This window comes from Armigeres subalbatus, chromosome 2, assembly GCF_024139115.2.
Source record: "Armigeres subalbatus isolate Guangzhou_Male chromosome 2, GZ_Asu_2, whole genome shotgun sequence".
Lineage (NCBI taxonomy): Eukaryota > Metazoa > Arthropoda > Insecta > Diptera > Culicidae > Armigeres > Armigeres subalbatus.
The window spans coordinates 337,137,227-337,154,671 of NC_085140.1; the positions used below are offsets into that span (position 1 = coordinate 337,137,227).

General features: G+C 42.3%; 2 protein-coding genes across 6 annotated transcripts in view; both read right to left on the minus strand.

Annotated features, from left to right (window-relative positions):
* The window catches only part of LOC134212817 (leucine-rich repeat and fibronectin type-III domain-containing protein 3), a 557,799-nt gene that overhangs the window by 83,256 nt on the left and 457,098 nt on the right, over positions 1–17,445 (minus strand). The window lies entirely within an intron of this gene.
* Positions 10,314–11,440, minus strand: LOC134216982 (serine protease snake-like). Its single transcript, XM_062695736.1, has 3 exons — positions 11,304–11,440; positions 10,763–11,242; positions 10,314–10,701 (listed from the first exon to the last, which is right to left on the minus strand). The coding sequence occupies exons 1-3, from the start codon at positions 11,398–11,400 to the stop codon at positions 10,385–10,387; spliced, it is 894 nt and encodes a 297-aa protein (XP_062551720.1). The 5' UTR covers positions 11,401–11,440; the 3' UTR covers positions 10,314–10,384.

Below are 17,445 nucleotides of genomic sequence, written 5' to 3' on the forward strand. Positions count from 1 at the left end.
CTGCGAGCTGGTGGAGAGCAACGCCAGAGGATGAAAAATTGATGGAGTGTTTCACGAAAGTAAGACGAAAGTCTGTGACTGAGTGGCTTCGGTGCAAATTCGTCCCAATGACAAGCGACTGATGTAGCGAAGTGCATCCCGGTTTGGAGGTTTGCTTTTTTCCGTGTGTCAAGTGGGATCATCATCACCGAATCGAGACGATTGCAATGAATCTTGAATGTCAAAGTGCGCGGTTCGGAAATATGTAAAGCTGTTACGGGAATACATCAATCAGGAACTTTGTACCGTTTATTGGCTTTCAGCTGGGGGTGCAAATGAAGGGAATTGTTACCTTTTTCCTTCCTCCTGCATGTTCCCATCATAAACCACATACGCTCGAATTTCTTTCAATTGGCTTAGGTGTGGTAGGGGTAAATTGGGCAATGGGCAGCCCTTTATCATTTCATTTATTTAGTTTACATCTAAACAGATAACACTGAATCAACAATTTGACGCCACAATACACGGTTCGAGGCCGCATCTCTTCATCATCGAATGCGTCCAAGTCGCTTTTCACCTGGTCTGTTCACCTCGCTCGCTGTGCTCCACGCCGTCTCGTACCTGCGAACACCATCTTTGCAGGCTTGCTATCCGGCATTCTTGCAACATGCCCTGCGCATCGTACCCTTCCGGCTTTAGCTACCTTCTGGATACTGGGTTCGCCGTAGAGCTGGACGAGCTCGTGGTTCATTCTGCGCCGCCACACACCGCCAAAGATGGTCCTAAGCACGCGTCTTTGAATACTCCAAGTGCTTGTAAGTCCTCTTCGAGCATTGTCCATGTTTCATGTCCGTAGAGGACTACCGGTCTTATCAGCGTCTTGTTCATAACACATTTGGTGCGGTGGCGAATCTTTTTTGAACGCAGTTTCATCTGGAGCCCGACTTCCACAGATGATGCGCCTTCGTAATTCACGACTAACATTGTTTTCAGCCGTTAGCAAGGATTTAAGGTAGACGAATTCCTCGACCACCTCGAAGGTATCCCCGTCTATCGTAACACTACTTCCCAGGCGGGCCCTGTCGCGCTCGGTTTCGCCCACAAGCATGTACTTTGTCTTCGATGCATTCACCACCAGTCCAATTTTTGTTGCTTCACGTTTCAGGCGGGTGTACAGTTCTGCCACCTTTGCAAATGTTCGGCCGACATTGTCCATGTCATCCGCGAAACAAATAAATTGACTGGATCTGTTGAAAATCGTACCCCGGCTGTTATAGGGGAAGAGGCCTCAAAACGCCCCCCGAGGCAAAACGCCTTTTGTGGCTTCCGTCATATTTACCGTCATTAAGATGGCCGTAACAAAACTAGGTCTAAAATTATGTAGGTTAGGCGAAAAAAGTTTCAAAATAGTGTATGGGAAGGTCGGAAAAACCGAAAATTTCCACATTTTGAAGAAACATCTAACATTTTGGCGAGGCAAAACGCCCTAGTGACACTAATCTACAATGTACTTGCGTCTCCACGCACTATCCATACCAGAATGCTGATTCGCCGACGCATGGTGTTTTGTTCCCTAGGAGCTGCCAGCTAAAAGGCGTTTTGCCTCATGAGTTTTCCGGCAACAGAATATCACCACTTTTTTGAAATGTGAATATTATCAATATGATTGAGAATTTTGACAATTTTTGAATGGCATCAACTAGCTATCTTGTTTAACTGTTGCATAATGTAAAAATACCCATGAATAGCGTTACAAATAAGACAATAAAGCAGTCTTTGCTTAGGTAGGGCATATTGCCCCTTCTTCCCCTACCCGGCTCTCCGCATGACACCTTCTAGCGCAATGTTGAACATTAGGCACGAAAGTCCATCACCTTGTCTTAGTCCCCGGCGCGATTCGAACGAACTGGAGTGTTCGCCCGAGTTTTGCACACCATCCGCCGTTGCTTTGATCAGTCTGGTAAGCTTCCCAGGGAAGCGGTTCTCGTCCATAATTGTCCATAGCTCTACGCGGTCTATACTGTCGTATGCAGCAGAACAGATGGTGCGTTGGGACCTGGTATTCACAGCATTTTTGAAGGATTTGCCGTACAGTAAAGATCTGGTCCGTTGTCGAGCGGCCGTCAACGGAGCCGGCTTGACAACTCAAGCACTGAGCTCAGCTCCGAAACCATCCTTACCAGCTGCTTTATTGGCCTTTAGCTGTTGGATGGCACCCTTAACTTCCACAAGGTGGGAGCTGGTTGGCTTCCATCGTTCGCTGAACTGACGTAGTCATCTCCTCCGCTGTCTTGGCTTTCACTGTCTGTGCTATCAGCGCCATTCAAATGTTCCTCGTAGTGCTGCTTTCACCTTTCGATAACCACACGTTCGTCCGTCAAGATGCTCTCATCCTTATCCCGGCACATTTCGACTCGCGGCACGAAGCCTTTGCGGGATCAACGCATCCTACGCTTCTGATAGAACTTGCGTGTTTCTTGAGAACGACACAGCTGTTCGATCTCCTCGAACTCCGTTTCTTCCAGCTGGCGTTTCTTCCCCTGAAAAAGGCGGGTCTGCTGTCTCCGCTTTCGTCTATAACGTTCCACGTTCTGCCGGGTACCTTGACGCAGCGCGACCGCCCGTGCTTTCACTGAACATATAGAATTTTGATAGGAGGGTCGCATACCCAAAAGTTTGGGAAGCTCTGTTCTACAGCATCTACAGCCTTTACTGGTTAGCAAATATAGAAGCTCCCTCATTAATCTCGAAAAGCCTAAATGCATCGTTGAAACGCGAAGCCATAAACCTTATTGGATCATGCTGACCATAACGGCTGTTACGAGGAGCGAGATACAGGAAATTTCTGCGTCATAGAGGTCGTTCTGGAACACAAATATACAATTCAGCTAGAATAGCAGGGGCATCGATCCCGCCGGTCAGTATTTTTGCAACGAAGACTGCTTGTATCGTGGTCCTTCTTTTCTCCAATGTTTCGATTCCGAGCAGCATGCAGCGATGTTCGTATGGCGGTAGAATGGGTGCATCACGCCACGGCAGACTTCGCAGAGCTATGCGAACGAATTTTCGTTGAACCGCCTCGATTTGTTCGATCCAGCTCCTAGCATGAGGACACCAGACCACCACTGCTGATTCTAAAATTGATCGTACCAATGCGCAGTACAAAGCTTTGAGGCAGAGGGGATCAGTGAATCCATCGGCCATCTTTAGAATAAAGCCTAGCTGTTTGTTAGCTTTAGAGATAACGTTTTCGTAATGAAGTCGAAACGTTAGTTCACTATCGAGCATCACGCCAAGGTCTCTAACTTGATCGAGTCGTTCCAATGGTTGTCCAGGTAAAGTGTACACATGGTGCAACGGATATCGTTTTTTGTGAAGGAAATCGTACTGCATTTATCGACACACAGTTCCAGGTAATTACGTTTGCTCCATTCTTCGAAGGAATCCAGCATGTTTTGTAGCTCCAGGCAATCATCAATACCCGCAATAATCATATAGATTTTCATGTCATCTGCGTAGAAAACTCGATTGCCAGTAGGCAATACATATGTGACGTCGTTGATGTACAGGGAAAATAATAATGGGCCAAGGTTACTCCCCTGAGGCACACCAGATGTACATAACAAAGAAAGCGTCGGATTCTATCGAGCCATGTCTCACTTTCATTGACCTTCCTGAAAGGTATGATCTTAGCCAATTGACGATTGCTAGTGAAACACCTAACTTTTGGAGCTTGTGTAGTAGGACGTCATGATTTACCCGATCGAAGGCAGCTTTGAAATCGGTATAAACAGCATCGACTTGCAAACCCGCATCCATAGAGCGTATGCACACAGAGGAAAACTCAACAAGGTTAGTATTGACTGATCTTCTCGGATAGAACCCGTGCTGGGCACAGGAAATACGATTCTTGCAAGATTCGAAGAGGGCATTATTAACAATAATCTCAAATAGTTTGGGGCAGGCGCACAGTGATGTTAGTCCTCTGTAATTAGCTACGTTATTTTTATCACCTTTCTTGTGGATAGGGGACAAAAACGATGCCTTCCAGCTAGTAGGAAACTCCATTTGATGTAACGATTTGTTGAACAGCTTTACGAGTGGTGTAATAAGCGTAGTTGAACATTCCTTCAGAACTGCAGAAGGAATTCCATCGGGACCGGGAGATACGGAGTATTTTAGCTTCTGGATTGCATTAAGAACTTGATCTTCTGAAATTTCGGTGATATTGAAGTCGATGCTATTTGTTACAACATCTCGTAAGGCAGCGTTAATTTGTGTAGGTGATACTTGTATGTTAGAAAAACACTCATAAAATGTTTAGCAAACAATTCGCATTTTCTGGAAGCCGTTCCAGCAGAGGATTCGCGCAGATACTTTAAAGAAGGCAACCCATCTTCCTTGCGTTTTGACCGGACGAAGGACCAGAATCGTTTCGGACATGTGCGCAGACTTCGTTGCATTCGGTCTATGTAGCAGGCATACAAGATGCGGTTGTAGCGCACATACTTATTGCTGGCAAGCGAGAAGCGACGTTTGGAACAAGGCGAGCGATTAAGTCGATATCTCCGGAGTGCAGAGCGCTTGACACGCTTCAATTTTTGAAGACGTTTGTTTGCCCACGGAGGTTTTAACGGTGGTCGCTGTAGCGGAACATTAGCTTCAATCACTCGTTGTATCTCGTCGTTGAAGAACTGCACCATGGCATTGAGATCTAGTTCGAAGTCCAAGAAACGCCAATCGATGGACGAAAAAGCGTCGTTCAGCGCGTCGAAAATTGAATCGAATGATATCCGTAACTTGATCGAAACGTACAGGCAAAGGAACAGGGACAGTGACCTCTAGAGGATGAGGTACATCAACTTGGACTAGCGGTTCATCAGCTTCTAAAACATTTGCTGCTAATGCCTCATCGTTCACTAAAACTAGATCCAGAGTGCGAGAACTGGGGTTTGTCACCGAGTTTATCTGCGTAAGGCCATGAAAGCAAAACCCATCATATAACATGCCGCCTGCTCTTGTCAATCGTGATTGGATCTAATACTAGACCTCCGTCTTCAGAAGGAGCCCAAAACATTTCAGGATGATTATAATCGCCGAACTGGAAAGCGATGTCTTGCGGGTTCAAACGAGACAAAACAGAATTCAAAGACTCGATGTGCTGCTGAATCAGATTTTCATCGTTCCTACGGTCAGGTGGTAGGTACAGCACTCCGATGCTGATAGAGTTTTGTGGCAATTTGATCTTCACCCATAGCTGTTCCAAATTATTGCTCACCGGAGCCGAATCAATATTGCAACTTAAATAAGACGCAGCAGCTATTAATACTCCACCTCCCCTGATTTTGCGGCTATTTGTGGCATTTCGATCAACTCTGAATACGTTGAATGAACTGCCGAAAAGTTGGGTTGATAAAACCGATGCATCAAGCCACGTCTCTGTCAAAACAATAACGTCGTATGTCGAGTCTACTCCAGTAAGAAAAAACCGACGAAGGAGAGGAATACCATAAATACCAGAAAATTGTGCTCTATCGATATGAGTAGCTGATTGGCATTTAGGTGCAGCGCCGGCGGATGAAGTCATATCATTCGGACTATTCAAATAAGGAGCCGATGTACTGTGAATTGAAATATCATCAGGTACGGAAGGGACTGCTTGCACATCATACTTGACTGTCGTTGGTGTTCGGAAGCCCCCTTCTCCAGGATCATACGCAGGGCCGGAACGTCTGATGAACGATGACTCGTAAGGCACGACAGCGATGATCGGATATGGGGCTTCCTTCATACTGGTGGCAAACGTGCGTTCCGGACTGAAGAAAACAAATTTCGATCGCCTATTGTTAGGGAATGATGAAAGTCGTCGTCTCAATAACTGCCTGGTCGCGAATGAGCATGGTCTGGAAGTTTTAAATGGTTCAGGAGCAGAATTGCTCAAACAAACAAAAAACTTGCCTGGAGTTGGAGTTCGGAAGCCCCCCCACTATGGGGGATCCCCATACAAGCGAGCGGTCAAAAATAAAATTGGACTTTTCAAGTGATTTTCCACTTTGCTTTAGCTGTGTATGGTCGAAATAGCATGAATATATAATTTCTAACACCCCCCCCCCCCTTTAGGGATCGTCTATGAATTACGTAATATTTTTTTTCATAAATTCGATTAACGTGACAAAGCAATCCAATTTAGGAAGTTTAATTTTATATGTTTTCTTGAGGAGAAGGAAGGGGGTTGTACAAAAACTAAGTACAGCAATTTATGGACATCATGAACCCTCCCCCTTCTCCATCCTCATTTGTGGACTGTCGTCTATATATTTTTGTATATTTTTGCGGAAGGTAATCATTTTTGTGGGAAGAAAGTAACAAAACGCCTCCCCTACCAATAAATCTAATAACTTTTCATTGCTCTAAATCTGAAGTTGGCGGCGAGAGAACCGAATTAATGTTAAAAGACATTAATTTCATGACATTCAGTGATATTTTTTTGTTCTTACTCTCATGCCTCACAATTTGTATTTAGAACAATCTGTTTGACAAAGTACTAGGTTCTGAAGGATCCTAAAGCATTAAATGTTAATCAAAGAATCAGAAGTCAAGAACGAGTAAAGTACGAGACACTGAAGACGTCCTAACAGGTCGAAATACGTATATGTAGAACTAATACGAGTTGGTGGAATAAAATGGAATTTTACTAAACTCGTCTTATGACAGTGAAAACATTCCACTAAAAATAGTTAAACAATTTTCTTAAAGAATCAGTATTTGAAATAACTTTTGAAAAAGTGTATTAGCAAATTAGAAATCGCATACCAATGAATTTTGTACAATTTATTCAAAAAATAAATGAGAATAATATATTCTCAAAAAATGTGAACATTCATTCATTCCACAATGCTCCATTGTTCCGAAAAGCAAATTTCTTTCAATTTGAATAACAACACTATTTAAATTATTTTTGATTTGTTTTCATGATTTCTACAAGTTATATATATAGCATCATTCTTTTTCTGTGTGAAGGTTTAAATCTTTAATGATATTTTCTTCAATTCCATCAACGATGGAAGATGACATGAATTCATCTAAAGTATCAGAGGATAAAGAACTTTTAAAAATCTTCAAATATTACAAAATTACGCATGGCATAAGAATAACTAAGTGAATTTTTTTCCAATGTCTCCTCGTTATCCAAATCGAGCTTAAAATAGATCTGATTCATGTAAGGCACGAAGAAAAATGTCAACATTTGCCTCTCTTGATCATTTTCTTGCATTATGAGTTCTAAATTTCTTCTTTTTATATTGACTTTCCGCTGGTTGTTCAGCCAGTGAACCTCAAAGTGTAGATGAGTGAATAAATATTTCCCTACCTTTAGCCAGACATTCATGAACACTAGCAAGAATTTCATACTCTCCGTACTAACTAAGATATTGTTCGTCTTTACTTTTGCAATAAACATGTCGGGAATTATTGATTCCATGAGATTTATAAATATTTACATACTATGAAACCTCATATTTAGTTCTCCATCAGTAGCTAATGAATAGCTCAGAAAAATAGGTTTAGGGAAATGACTCAAACCACTCAAGCCCCAAACGCAATTCAGCGGAATGGCGACGGAACCAGTAAAATTTGACAGGAAATATATAAATTCCGTTACCGTTACCGTTGTGCTGCATTGTATTGGGGGTTTTATTCATTCACTCCTTTGAAAAGTTAAAAAATTGTTATAAATAAAGTCGAAGTTATTACCAATACATGTATTTTGACCATACCCTTTGAGCCCATAGTTCAGTCTGGCCCATTTTCAATAGGAAACGATGGGACTAGATTTCCCGTCGAATGAAACTTGTTGCGAGAAAATCGTACACAAATAAGCGTCTAAATGGCGATTTGCGCACATACATACAGACGCGCATGCACACACATACAGACATCACCTCAATTCTTCGAGCTGAGTTAGTTGATATATACCACTACGGATCTCCGGGCCTTCTATCAAACATTCGTTTTTGGAATGAGCATTAACCTTGGAGTACGAGAGAGGCAAAACACAGTAAAAAAACAAATGAAAAAAATCAAAGTGATTTAACTCTGTTAATTGCAAATACTGGCAAGAAATTATTTCGGGAAATTTTAGTCGAAGCTTCGTCCTTGATGTGCATCATAAAAGAACCCGGGGATTTCTGAGGAAAAAAGTTCTTCACTATCAAAGTTGAAAATAGCGTCGTTTTTGGAAAAAATATTGTTTCCGCATTTTTTTCATTTTTTTTCACAATGTAACCATTAGTTTTTGCATACCATTTTAAAGCTTATACAATTACCTTTGTAATGATGTATTAACATTAAAGAAAAAACATTAAGAAAATATTTCAATAAATAGTTGAAAGTAAAATATTTTTTCAGGAAATTTGTTAACTTTTTTACCCATTTCTGACTTTGACACCTTATATCTTTGGAACTAGTGCACCTAGAGACTTCAAATTCAGAATTTCTCTTAATTAGAGTATTGACAATGGAGAGAAAATATTTTAAAATAATTCGGAAGACATGACATTTTCGATTAATGACCGCCCGAAATCCTATAGTGCCCCCTCTCCAAGATCATACGCAGGACAGGGACGACTGATGAACGACGGCAGGAAAGGCTCGACTGCGATGATTGGATATGGGGCTTCCTTAATACTGTGCGCAACAGTGCGTTCCTGTTTGAAGATAATAGGTCTCGATGGTTCCGAATATGAAATATGGTTTTGGCATAAAGATGGTCCTCGTCTCAGTATTCGATTGACATCGGTTGAACATGAAATCGCCGGGAAATGTGGGCTGGAAGTTTCACAGTGATCAGGAACATAATTGCTCAAGGATGAAGACGTTGATGAAGCTTTTTCTTTCATGTCGATACTCACACCAACTTTGTAAGAGATAAACGACATGGACTGGATATCTCTATTTTTAGCCACAAGACGGATAACTTCAACATTTTGAGTAGCGAGACGAGTTTTCACAAGCTCGCTTATTTGTTCTGGAGTAACATCACGTGCAATACGCGATAGATATATCCAGAATTTTTCTTCGGATCGTACTGGTACAGTTAAGCAACCAAAGCTTGGTGATAAAGAGTCCCCGGTAGCATGCAACAAAACAGGTACATTATCATGTTTTCGTTGGAACAACCTACGGCTTTCGATGGTACGAATAAGAGTCCTAGCTGGCCTTGTGGTGACGGGTGTTACCGAAGAGGAGTTGACGATTTTCGTGAAGTTAGAACGTATCTCTTCTTTTAGTTCGACCATGATTTCATTTTTCAGCTGTTCTAGCAGCTCCGTGTGGGTACTGAGTTGCTTCTCAATCCCTGCATCATAAGCGTCCTTGATATTTTTGCGCTGGCGAACATCGTTGATAACTATTGAGCATGAATAAGTCCAATTAGTAAGTTCGTTGATAACTATTGAGCATGAATAAGTCCAATTAGTATGTCCAATAGCTCATTAGAAACGTCACAGCATATCGGATGAAAAACCGCCTTGCAAAATCCTCGACAGTTGATGCGCTCTTTTTGAATGTCGTTGGCGCAGAATATCAAGTGGAAAGAGCGATCTGAAGCAGCGCAATTTAACGGTCGGCGCCATACCAAACTGACTATCTACAAAATGGCTCATTATGCCGGTAGTCCTTTACGGACACGAGACTAAATGGAGACGACTTTTTTGTACTGTAGAGGCCACTCCGGCCTTATTCTGAATAAATAAATAAAAAGGTGGCTGAGTGATAATCATGTCAGCCTCTCATTACAGTGTTTCTGGGTTCTATCCCAGTTGGCGCCGTTGGCGTTTTCTGAGACGGCAAATGTCAGATGGAAAATAAAGCAGTCCCTGTCCTTAAGGGATGGGTACAATATATAGGGAACAGTTTTGGGAGTTATCGTCCTGGATTCGATTGTTATCACGGAAAAAGGGGTACCTATCTACAAAAAGTCTGCATAAATCACATGGGGGAAGGTGGCCCTAAAAAATGCAACAAAGTTGTATCTTAGAGGGTTTGTAAGAGGTGAAGTACCTACTTTGATTAGTATTTCAAACTTCAATTAGGGGAAGTGCACCGGTTTTGGCCAACTTAGTGCCTAATTTGGCCAACCCTGAAAAATACATATTTTTCCAAAATAATTGATCAGTTGAAAGCAGCGTCGAAGCGTGAGTGATATATCTCTTGTTGGAACTAATAAAACCTTTGCGAATTGCTTTATTTTTGGAGTTATTCGCAAAATTGGCCAAATTAGGAACATGGCCAAAACCGGTACAGTTCCCCTAGTCAATTAGGTAGCTATTTACTTTCAAAAAATCTGCAACACAAATTTATTTGATTCGACAAATATTGTATATTCCAGAAGGTAATTAATATCTGCTCAAGTCCATACAATACTCTCGATCCAATCAACGAAGCTGCCAATCTTGGTGTGAACATCGGTAGTTCGTCCTTGACCGCAGTTCGCACCAAATGAGCCGATCCCCACAACGTATCCCACGCAATCGTCTTCGGCAAGAGTGATTGTGGCTGGAGATCCGGAAGCTCCTCGGCAACTGTCCCATTCGCGTTCTCCGACCAGGCACAGCTGATGATCCTTGATACCATCGGGAATCTTTCGAATGCGTCGGAATCGTTCTTCGCAATCGCTTTTATTTTGAACTTCAAAATAACTATTTTGCAAGCGTAAACCATCATCTGGAACAATTTAAGTTTTCTCTACCACTATTTAATGAAACAAGGTATTCCAGGAACTCACCCGCCGTTTCTAATTCTGTAACCTGAACCGAAGTGAAATTCATTTCGTTCGAGTCCCACAAACAAATTGGACGAATGTATTTTGAAAATTTCACCGGTTCTTTCAGTCGAACCAGCGCGATATCATAATAAAGCAAGCGTTTGGAATACTCCGGGTACATAATGATTTCGGCAATCTCGCAATCGATATGAGGATCATTTTCTTCATCATTATTCGTTCCCAAACGTACTACAATCGGTGCCCCAAGTCGATTCTGCGCACTGTGTGCTGCGGCTAAAATCCACCGGTCGCTTATCAAACTGCCGCTGCTGGCGAACTGGTAGGTGGAGTTCTCGGAGCTGCGTTCACCGTCAGTTTTATAGCCGAATAATGCGTGATGCGAAAAATCACCCGGTTCAGCAGCATTCTCGAGAATGAGGGTCGGATTGGGAGTGCAATCAATACTATTCGCTGTCGTCCAATCGCGATACTCTTGACATTCTATCGAGAGAAAAAATATCAGGATCCATTTATAGGTTCAAACAACTAGTTCAAAACTTACTGATTTGTGAAATTCGTTGATTTGCATGTACTGGATCCCTTCCAACTACTACTAAAAGCATTAGTACTGCACCGCAGTTGATTGTTGTGCAGTACATTGTAAAAAGAGGATTACTGCATCTGACTTTGAGCCAGCCGCTTTTTATATCGAAACACTACGATATTATGGAAAACGCGCAATCAAATCACTTTGATAGACGTGTTTGACAACAATGTGCAGGGAATCTCGATCAACTGGCACGAGTGCATGTCGGCGTTAATATTCACGAAGGGGTTTGCAATTGTAATGATGTTCATTTCGTATGCGAGTAATAATTGTACTAGGGTGAGAATTAAACATCAAATAGTAAATGAGTGGGAAGCCTGACATGTAGTATCTTCCTTACAAATACAGGCCTAGCTATAACTAGAATTAATGGAATTAATCTTCAGCACAGACGCTGAAGCTTGTATTTGTTAAGAAGATGGTATATGGTATGGTATGGTATCCTAAGTAAAGAAGGAAGTGTCCATCTTTTGTCCTGGAATGTCCTTTATTTTGATATTTCTAGAAAAAAGTAAACAGCATTAACAATTATATTTTTTGGCCTTGATTATGTAAATATTACAATCGAGATCAAAATAGGCAAACGAGCAAACGTGATAGGTTGTATACATTATGATTTTGTATTAATAATATTCTTACAATAATATTCTTACAAAGATATAACACGGGGCTGTCCATATATCACGTGGACAGTTAAGAGGGGAGGGGGAGTATATCGATTGTCCACGGTTCATACAAATTTTGAAAATTTATATGAGAAAATGTCCACGCTGGGGGAGGGGGGTATCTAAAACTGATCAAAATCTGTCCACGTGGTATATGGAAAGTCGGCGCAATGTTGATTGAAACCATTTTTTTTTAATTTTTTTTCCTTGATCTTTCATTGTGGAAAATGGGCTAATGTAGTTTTTTTGAGAACGAAAAGTAGCCAGTTTTTGCGTGGCTGCCATCTTTGTAATTCGTTCTTCCTTGTCATTGGTTTTGGTTCAACATTTTGGATATTGGTTCAACATTTTAGTAAAAACGGATCACTTACTTATTGATACAAATTTCATTAAAATCGAATTAAACTGTTCATGAAAAGTTGTTCACTTACAAGGTTAATTAAATGCATGCGAAAAAACGGTATGCGACATAAGTCTCCCGAAATGGACATACGGCTGAATGTTCAGTTCATTCATTTCGCCAAAAAAGTCATTTAGTCGAATAGGTCATTTGGCCGAAAATGTCATTTGTCCAAAATGGTCGTTTGGCAATGTCATTTGGCCTTTTGACGTTTTGGCCATATGACCCGTTCATAAAATGACTTCTTCAACCAAATGAACAAATGGCCCTTTCTACTAAACGACCACTTCGGCCAAATGGGAAACGGTGTTCGGCCAAAGTCATTCGACTGAAAATCATTTATCGAAAGGCCATAAGGTCGAAAGTTGTCTGGCCAAATATGGCGAACGAGTCGACGAGCATGACCCGTTCCACCAATTGACATTCTCGGCCAAATGACCCTTCTGCCGAACGACCGCTCCGGCCAAGCAGCATTTCCGGCAAATGGCTCCGTTAGGCCAAACCGTTTTCGACATAATAACCGGTTCGGCCAAACGCTAAATTCGATCAAATTAAATTCGGATAGATGACAGTTGGCTTAACTTGTTAGTCAGCCACTTGGCACACTACAGATACTTCGTTTTGACCAATTTTTAATTGGAAACATTGAAACAGGAATACCCGTCGAATGCAACTTGTTGTGAGCAAATCGGCTAAGGATAAATGCCTCACTCTCCTGGTTTGCGTTTCGATCATCCATTTAAATTCACTTTTTGGAAAAGCAAAAGAACTTCACGCTTTAATTATTTAAGTATGATAATTAAATGTTACCGCTGGTAACAACTGTAACAACGAAGTGTGTGTAGAACTGCGGTTTACAGGATTCTCTTCCATGAAACCGAGAACCCATAATCGCTAAGTAAAAGAAAATGCTTCTTGTTTGAGATGTATGTGTAGTGGGGCCACGCTGAAGAGAACCTCGAGAGCAGCCGTGGGAGTCGAAGAGAACGCACCAGTCATTGCCATTAGGCACATTCTTTGAAGATGGCCTAATTTAGACTGAATTGTCCTCACTTCACCCTTTGCCACCACACAAGACATCCAAAATCCAAAATTGGTCGTACAACTGTTATGTAAATCCATTTGATATATTTGGGTTTAAGACCCTAAGTTTTACCAAAAGTTCGTCAGCATTGGCCGAAAGCCACACACGCCTTTTTGACTCTGAATTCAATGTTAGGTGTCCAGGAGAGCTTGGAATCAAGAATTAGTCCCATCTGATCCGTTACATTGATTTCTGAGTCAATGGGCGTAATGGGAGAATACCAGTACGGTTATGTTTTTCCGTGAAAAGTACAATACTCGGGTACTTATTCAAAAAGACGTATGTGATTTTTTGAACAAAGATTCAAACGTCGATTGATCCAATCTGATAGCACTCCAACGCAAACCATCACCACAGACAGGTAGAAGAAGCCTTCGGCTACCTGTTGGTGATGTTGGTTTGCCTGGGAGTGCCACCAGATTGGACAAATCGTCGTTTGAATATTTGTTTACAAAATCACATACGTCCTTTTGAATAAGCATCCGAGAATAGATGTTTTATTCGGATTAACCAAAAGGCCATATTGGCGACACCAACTTTCGACTGCCCTAAGAGCGTTTTGCATCAGGTCGAATAAAGCAGTAATACACTAACCGACCATCAATATTAGATAGTCGTCGCAAAACCATAAGTAGGAAAACTGCCATTATTGAGTAATCTCAATACCGTATCTGTAACGAGATTCCATAAAAGTGGAGATAATACTCCCCCTTTGGGGGCATCTGCAGACACTTAATTTCCTAATCGTTGCTTGACGTAATGTCGAGTAGAGATGTCGGTTATTATATTAGGGAGCGCTTGACAACGTGCGGCTTGCAATATGGCATCGAAAGATATCTAAGAAAGCACCCATGCACGATTGCTTTTGAGCGAATGCTTTCTCGATATCGTATACAACCTTGTGTAGAAGAGTCACGGTGGACTTTCCAGATTGGTAAGCATGTTGATTAACATGAAGAGGCATGGTTGCCAAACAGTCATCACGAATGTGATGATCGATAATACGTTCTAAGTATTTCAGAAGAAATGAGGTCAGACTGATGGGTCTAAAACTCTTTGCTTCTTCATACGAAGCACGTCCTCTTTTTGGGATAAACTTTGCAGTAACATCCCGTCAGGATATGGGAATATACCCAGTAGCAAAACTGCATAATAAAAGTTTTTACAAAACATGTTTGATATGCTCAAAACCCCTCTGAAGAAGAACGGGATAGATCCCATCTTCCCGTGGAGATTTGTAAGGAGCAAAACTGTTAAGAGCCTATTGAATCGATTCAGTAGTTATGATTCTTCGAGCCTGAGCCCAAGACCCGTAGCTACATGGAAAGAGATCAGGAACATCCGAAGATGCTGTTCTTTTATGCTGAAGATTGATTTGAGCTATCTTAACTGTAGCCATTGCGAATTAAGATAATACACTCCACAACTTCAATATTTATGTGAACAGCAACGATGAAACCAAGTCAGTATCGTATCAAGAACGTCAAAGACGAAACACAGAGTACACTGTGAACAACGCATAAAGCGAATCCATATAGGTAACAATTTGATGAAAAACTAAATAAAAACATACTCATAATCCCACCCTTATTCAACCTCAAGTTGAGATTGAATAAGAGTAGCCGATTATTTCGGAGAAGTATAAAGTCAACTACTCCATAGCTCCAGTTAGCGCATTAAGGGCTTAATACTGTGAAGGGTGCCCTGGTGCTTCACAGGCTCCGTTAGCGGTTGGGTCTTTATTAGACCCCTTAACCATTCATTCGTAGGCACGGTAAGCATAAAGCCGCATCACACCAAGAATTAGGGGTCACCTGTATGGTGGACATCTACCACTGGAACAGGCAATCCGTAGCGTTATTCTTAGCCAGACAACCGACTGCCGACACCACATGGCTCTCTAGGCTGTCCATGGAGAGAAGTTGACATTAACTTTACGTCAACTCTCAATATGGGCGAACAGCCTGGGGCAGGAACTCGTGTCGATTGCAGAGGTGTTCTCGACTTGCAGTGGGCGAGTGACTGCATCATCAGAAAAAAGTATAATCCGGCGCGAATTTTTGTCGTAACTTACTATGTGTCATCATTACGTTCATGTTTTATGTGTGCATTGATTGATAATATTAGTAATTTTCGTGTTATGTGATGTGTGAACTTTGCCTGCCTATTGCAAAAGCAAAGTTTTGTTGATACGTTGCCACAAACTGCTGATTTCGAGTGATAAAACTTGGTTCAATTAATCGTTTGTTTTCTGCGTTTTCTGTTTGTTTTGCTTTCGCCCGGGCGAGGCGCCCGCGGAGATGGGTGGTGAAGGGAGCGAACCCAGCTTCGGCAATCATCCGTGCGCTCAGTGTGCAGCGCCTATCGATGGTCATGACGATTGTGTCGAGTGCTTTGGAAGATGTAAACTGGCTATTCACATCAAATGCCTACCGGGGGCTACGAATGAAGAGATAGCATTGCTGCAAAAAGTAAAGAATGCCGTGTTTGTATGTGATGCATGTCTGAGCCTCGCCGAGTTCGATGATAGGCACAGTGAAAAACGATTGGATGAGATTGCGAATAAAATGGATAGTCTTGTGAATGTCGTCGATCTGTTCAAAATTTCGAACAAGTGATTAAAAAGCTGTAGCTGAGGAATTAGTGTGTTTGAATAAACGGGATGTCTGTGGAGCGCCTTTTCCGGGAATTCCGTCTTTTGCTAGCGTGTTACAGTCCTCTAGTGGTGGAAAAAACCGAATCAAACGTAAAGTTCCTGACCCTTCCGATAGTGTGCAGTTCATCCAAAGTTCTAAAACTCCGGCTACTTTTTCTGAAGAAGGTGGTCTGCTCCGTTCCGGAAAGCGCCGCAGAATCGATAATGCGAATAAACCAGCTCGTTCTCCCAGTATTCTCCCACTCCCTGTACAATCTCCAGTGCCGGTCTCACCGCAGCGTAAGTCTAATGCGGTTACCAAAATTGAGCAAACTGTCCTTTTCAAGCCTAAACAAGAACAATCCGCAGAGGTAACTAAGGCTGACATTTGCGCTAAACTCGATCCTGCGGAATTCTCTGTGAAGGATGTTCGGTTAAGGGAGAATGGTGTTGTCACTGTGAGGTGTGAGACCAGCGGCCACGCAGTGAAATTAGCTGCAGCCGCCTCTAATATTCTCGACGGGAATTATTGCGTTGAAAGCCAGAAGCCCTTGAAACCACGAGTTAAAATAATTGGCATTTCCAAGGATATTGACGAAGAGGAATTGATTCCTAAGTTGAGAAAGCAGAACCCCGGAACGAATGCTCTCGATCTGAAATTAATCCGAATACACAAAAACGAGTCGCAAAAAGCAATCATATGTTGGCCATACTGAAACAGATGCTCGTGGGTTCGATGATTTAATCAAACGGCAGAGAGTAAACATCGGATGGGAAAGGTGCAGAGTCGTGGAGGCTACGGATGTGCTGCGTTGCTTCAATTGCTCGGAATATGGTCACAAAGCTGCTTCCTGCAAAAATCCTTCATGCTGCCCGAGGTGTGCTGGTGATCATCAGGTGAATGAGTGCCTTGCCGATTATTTGAAGTGTAATAACTGCCATGTATTGAATTCAAAACGGAGTTCGCCTTACGACCAACTACTCGACGTAAACCATGCCTCTTGGAGTACTGACTGTCCCATTTTCGCCAAGCGACTTAAATCAGCTCGACAACGCATAGATTTTTCTACCTAGCAATTAGGAGAGTATGCTGACAGTAGGAGTCTCTTTATTCCGGCCATCAAGCAGCAGTGCATCATTCATCTAAAATCCTCTCGATCGGACACCGGGACGCACACTTGCCCCAGCCTTGTGGAAGGTCCCTATCCGCTCATCACAGTCGAGCCCATCCAGCCTGCGATCATCAGCCGTCCCGGCCCTGTGTTTGAGGCAGGTGAGGGATCGGTCGAGCGGCGTGTATGGGGCGAGTGCGG

Coding starts and splice junctions, on each gene's coding strand:
- LOC134216982 (XM_062695736.1), bottom strand. CDS start 11,400: ATGTACTGCACAACAATCAACTGCGGTGCAGTACTAATGCTTTTAGTA. Junction 11,243..11,303: donor TCAACGAATTTCACAAATCA/GTAAGTTTTGAA, acceptor TTCTCTCGATAG/AATGTCAAGAGTATCGCGAT. Junction 10,702..10,762: donor TACAGAATTAGAAACGGCGG/GTGAGTTCCTGG, acceptor AAATTGTTCCAG/ATGATGGTTTACGCTTGCAA.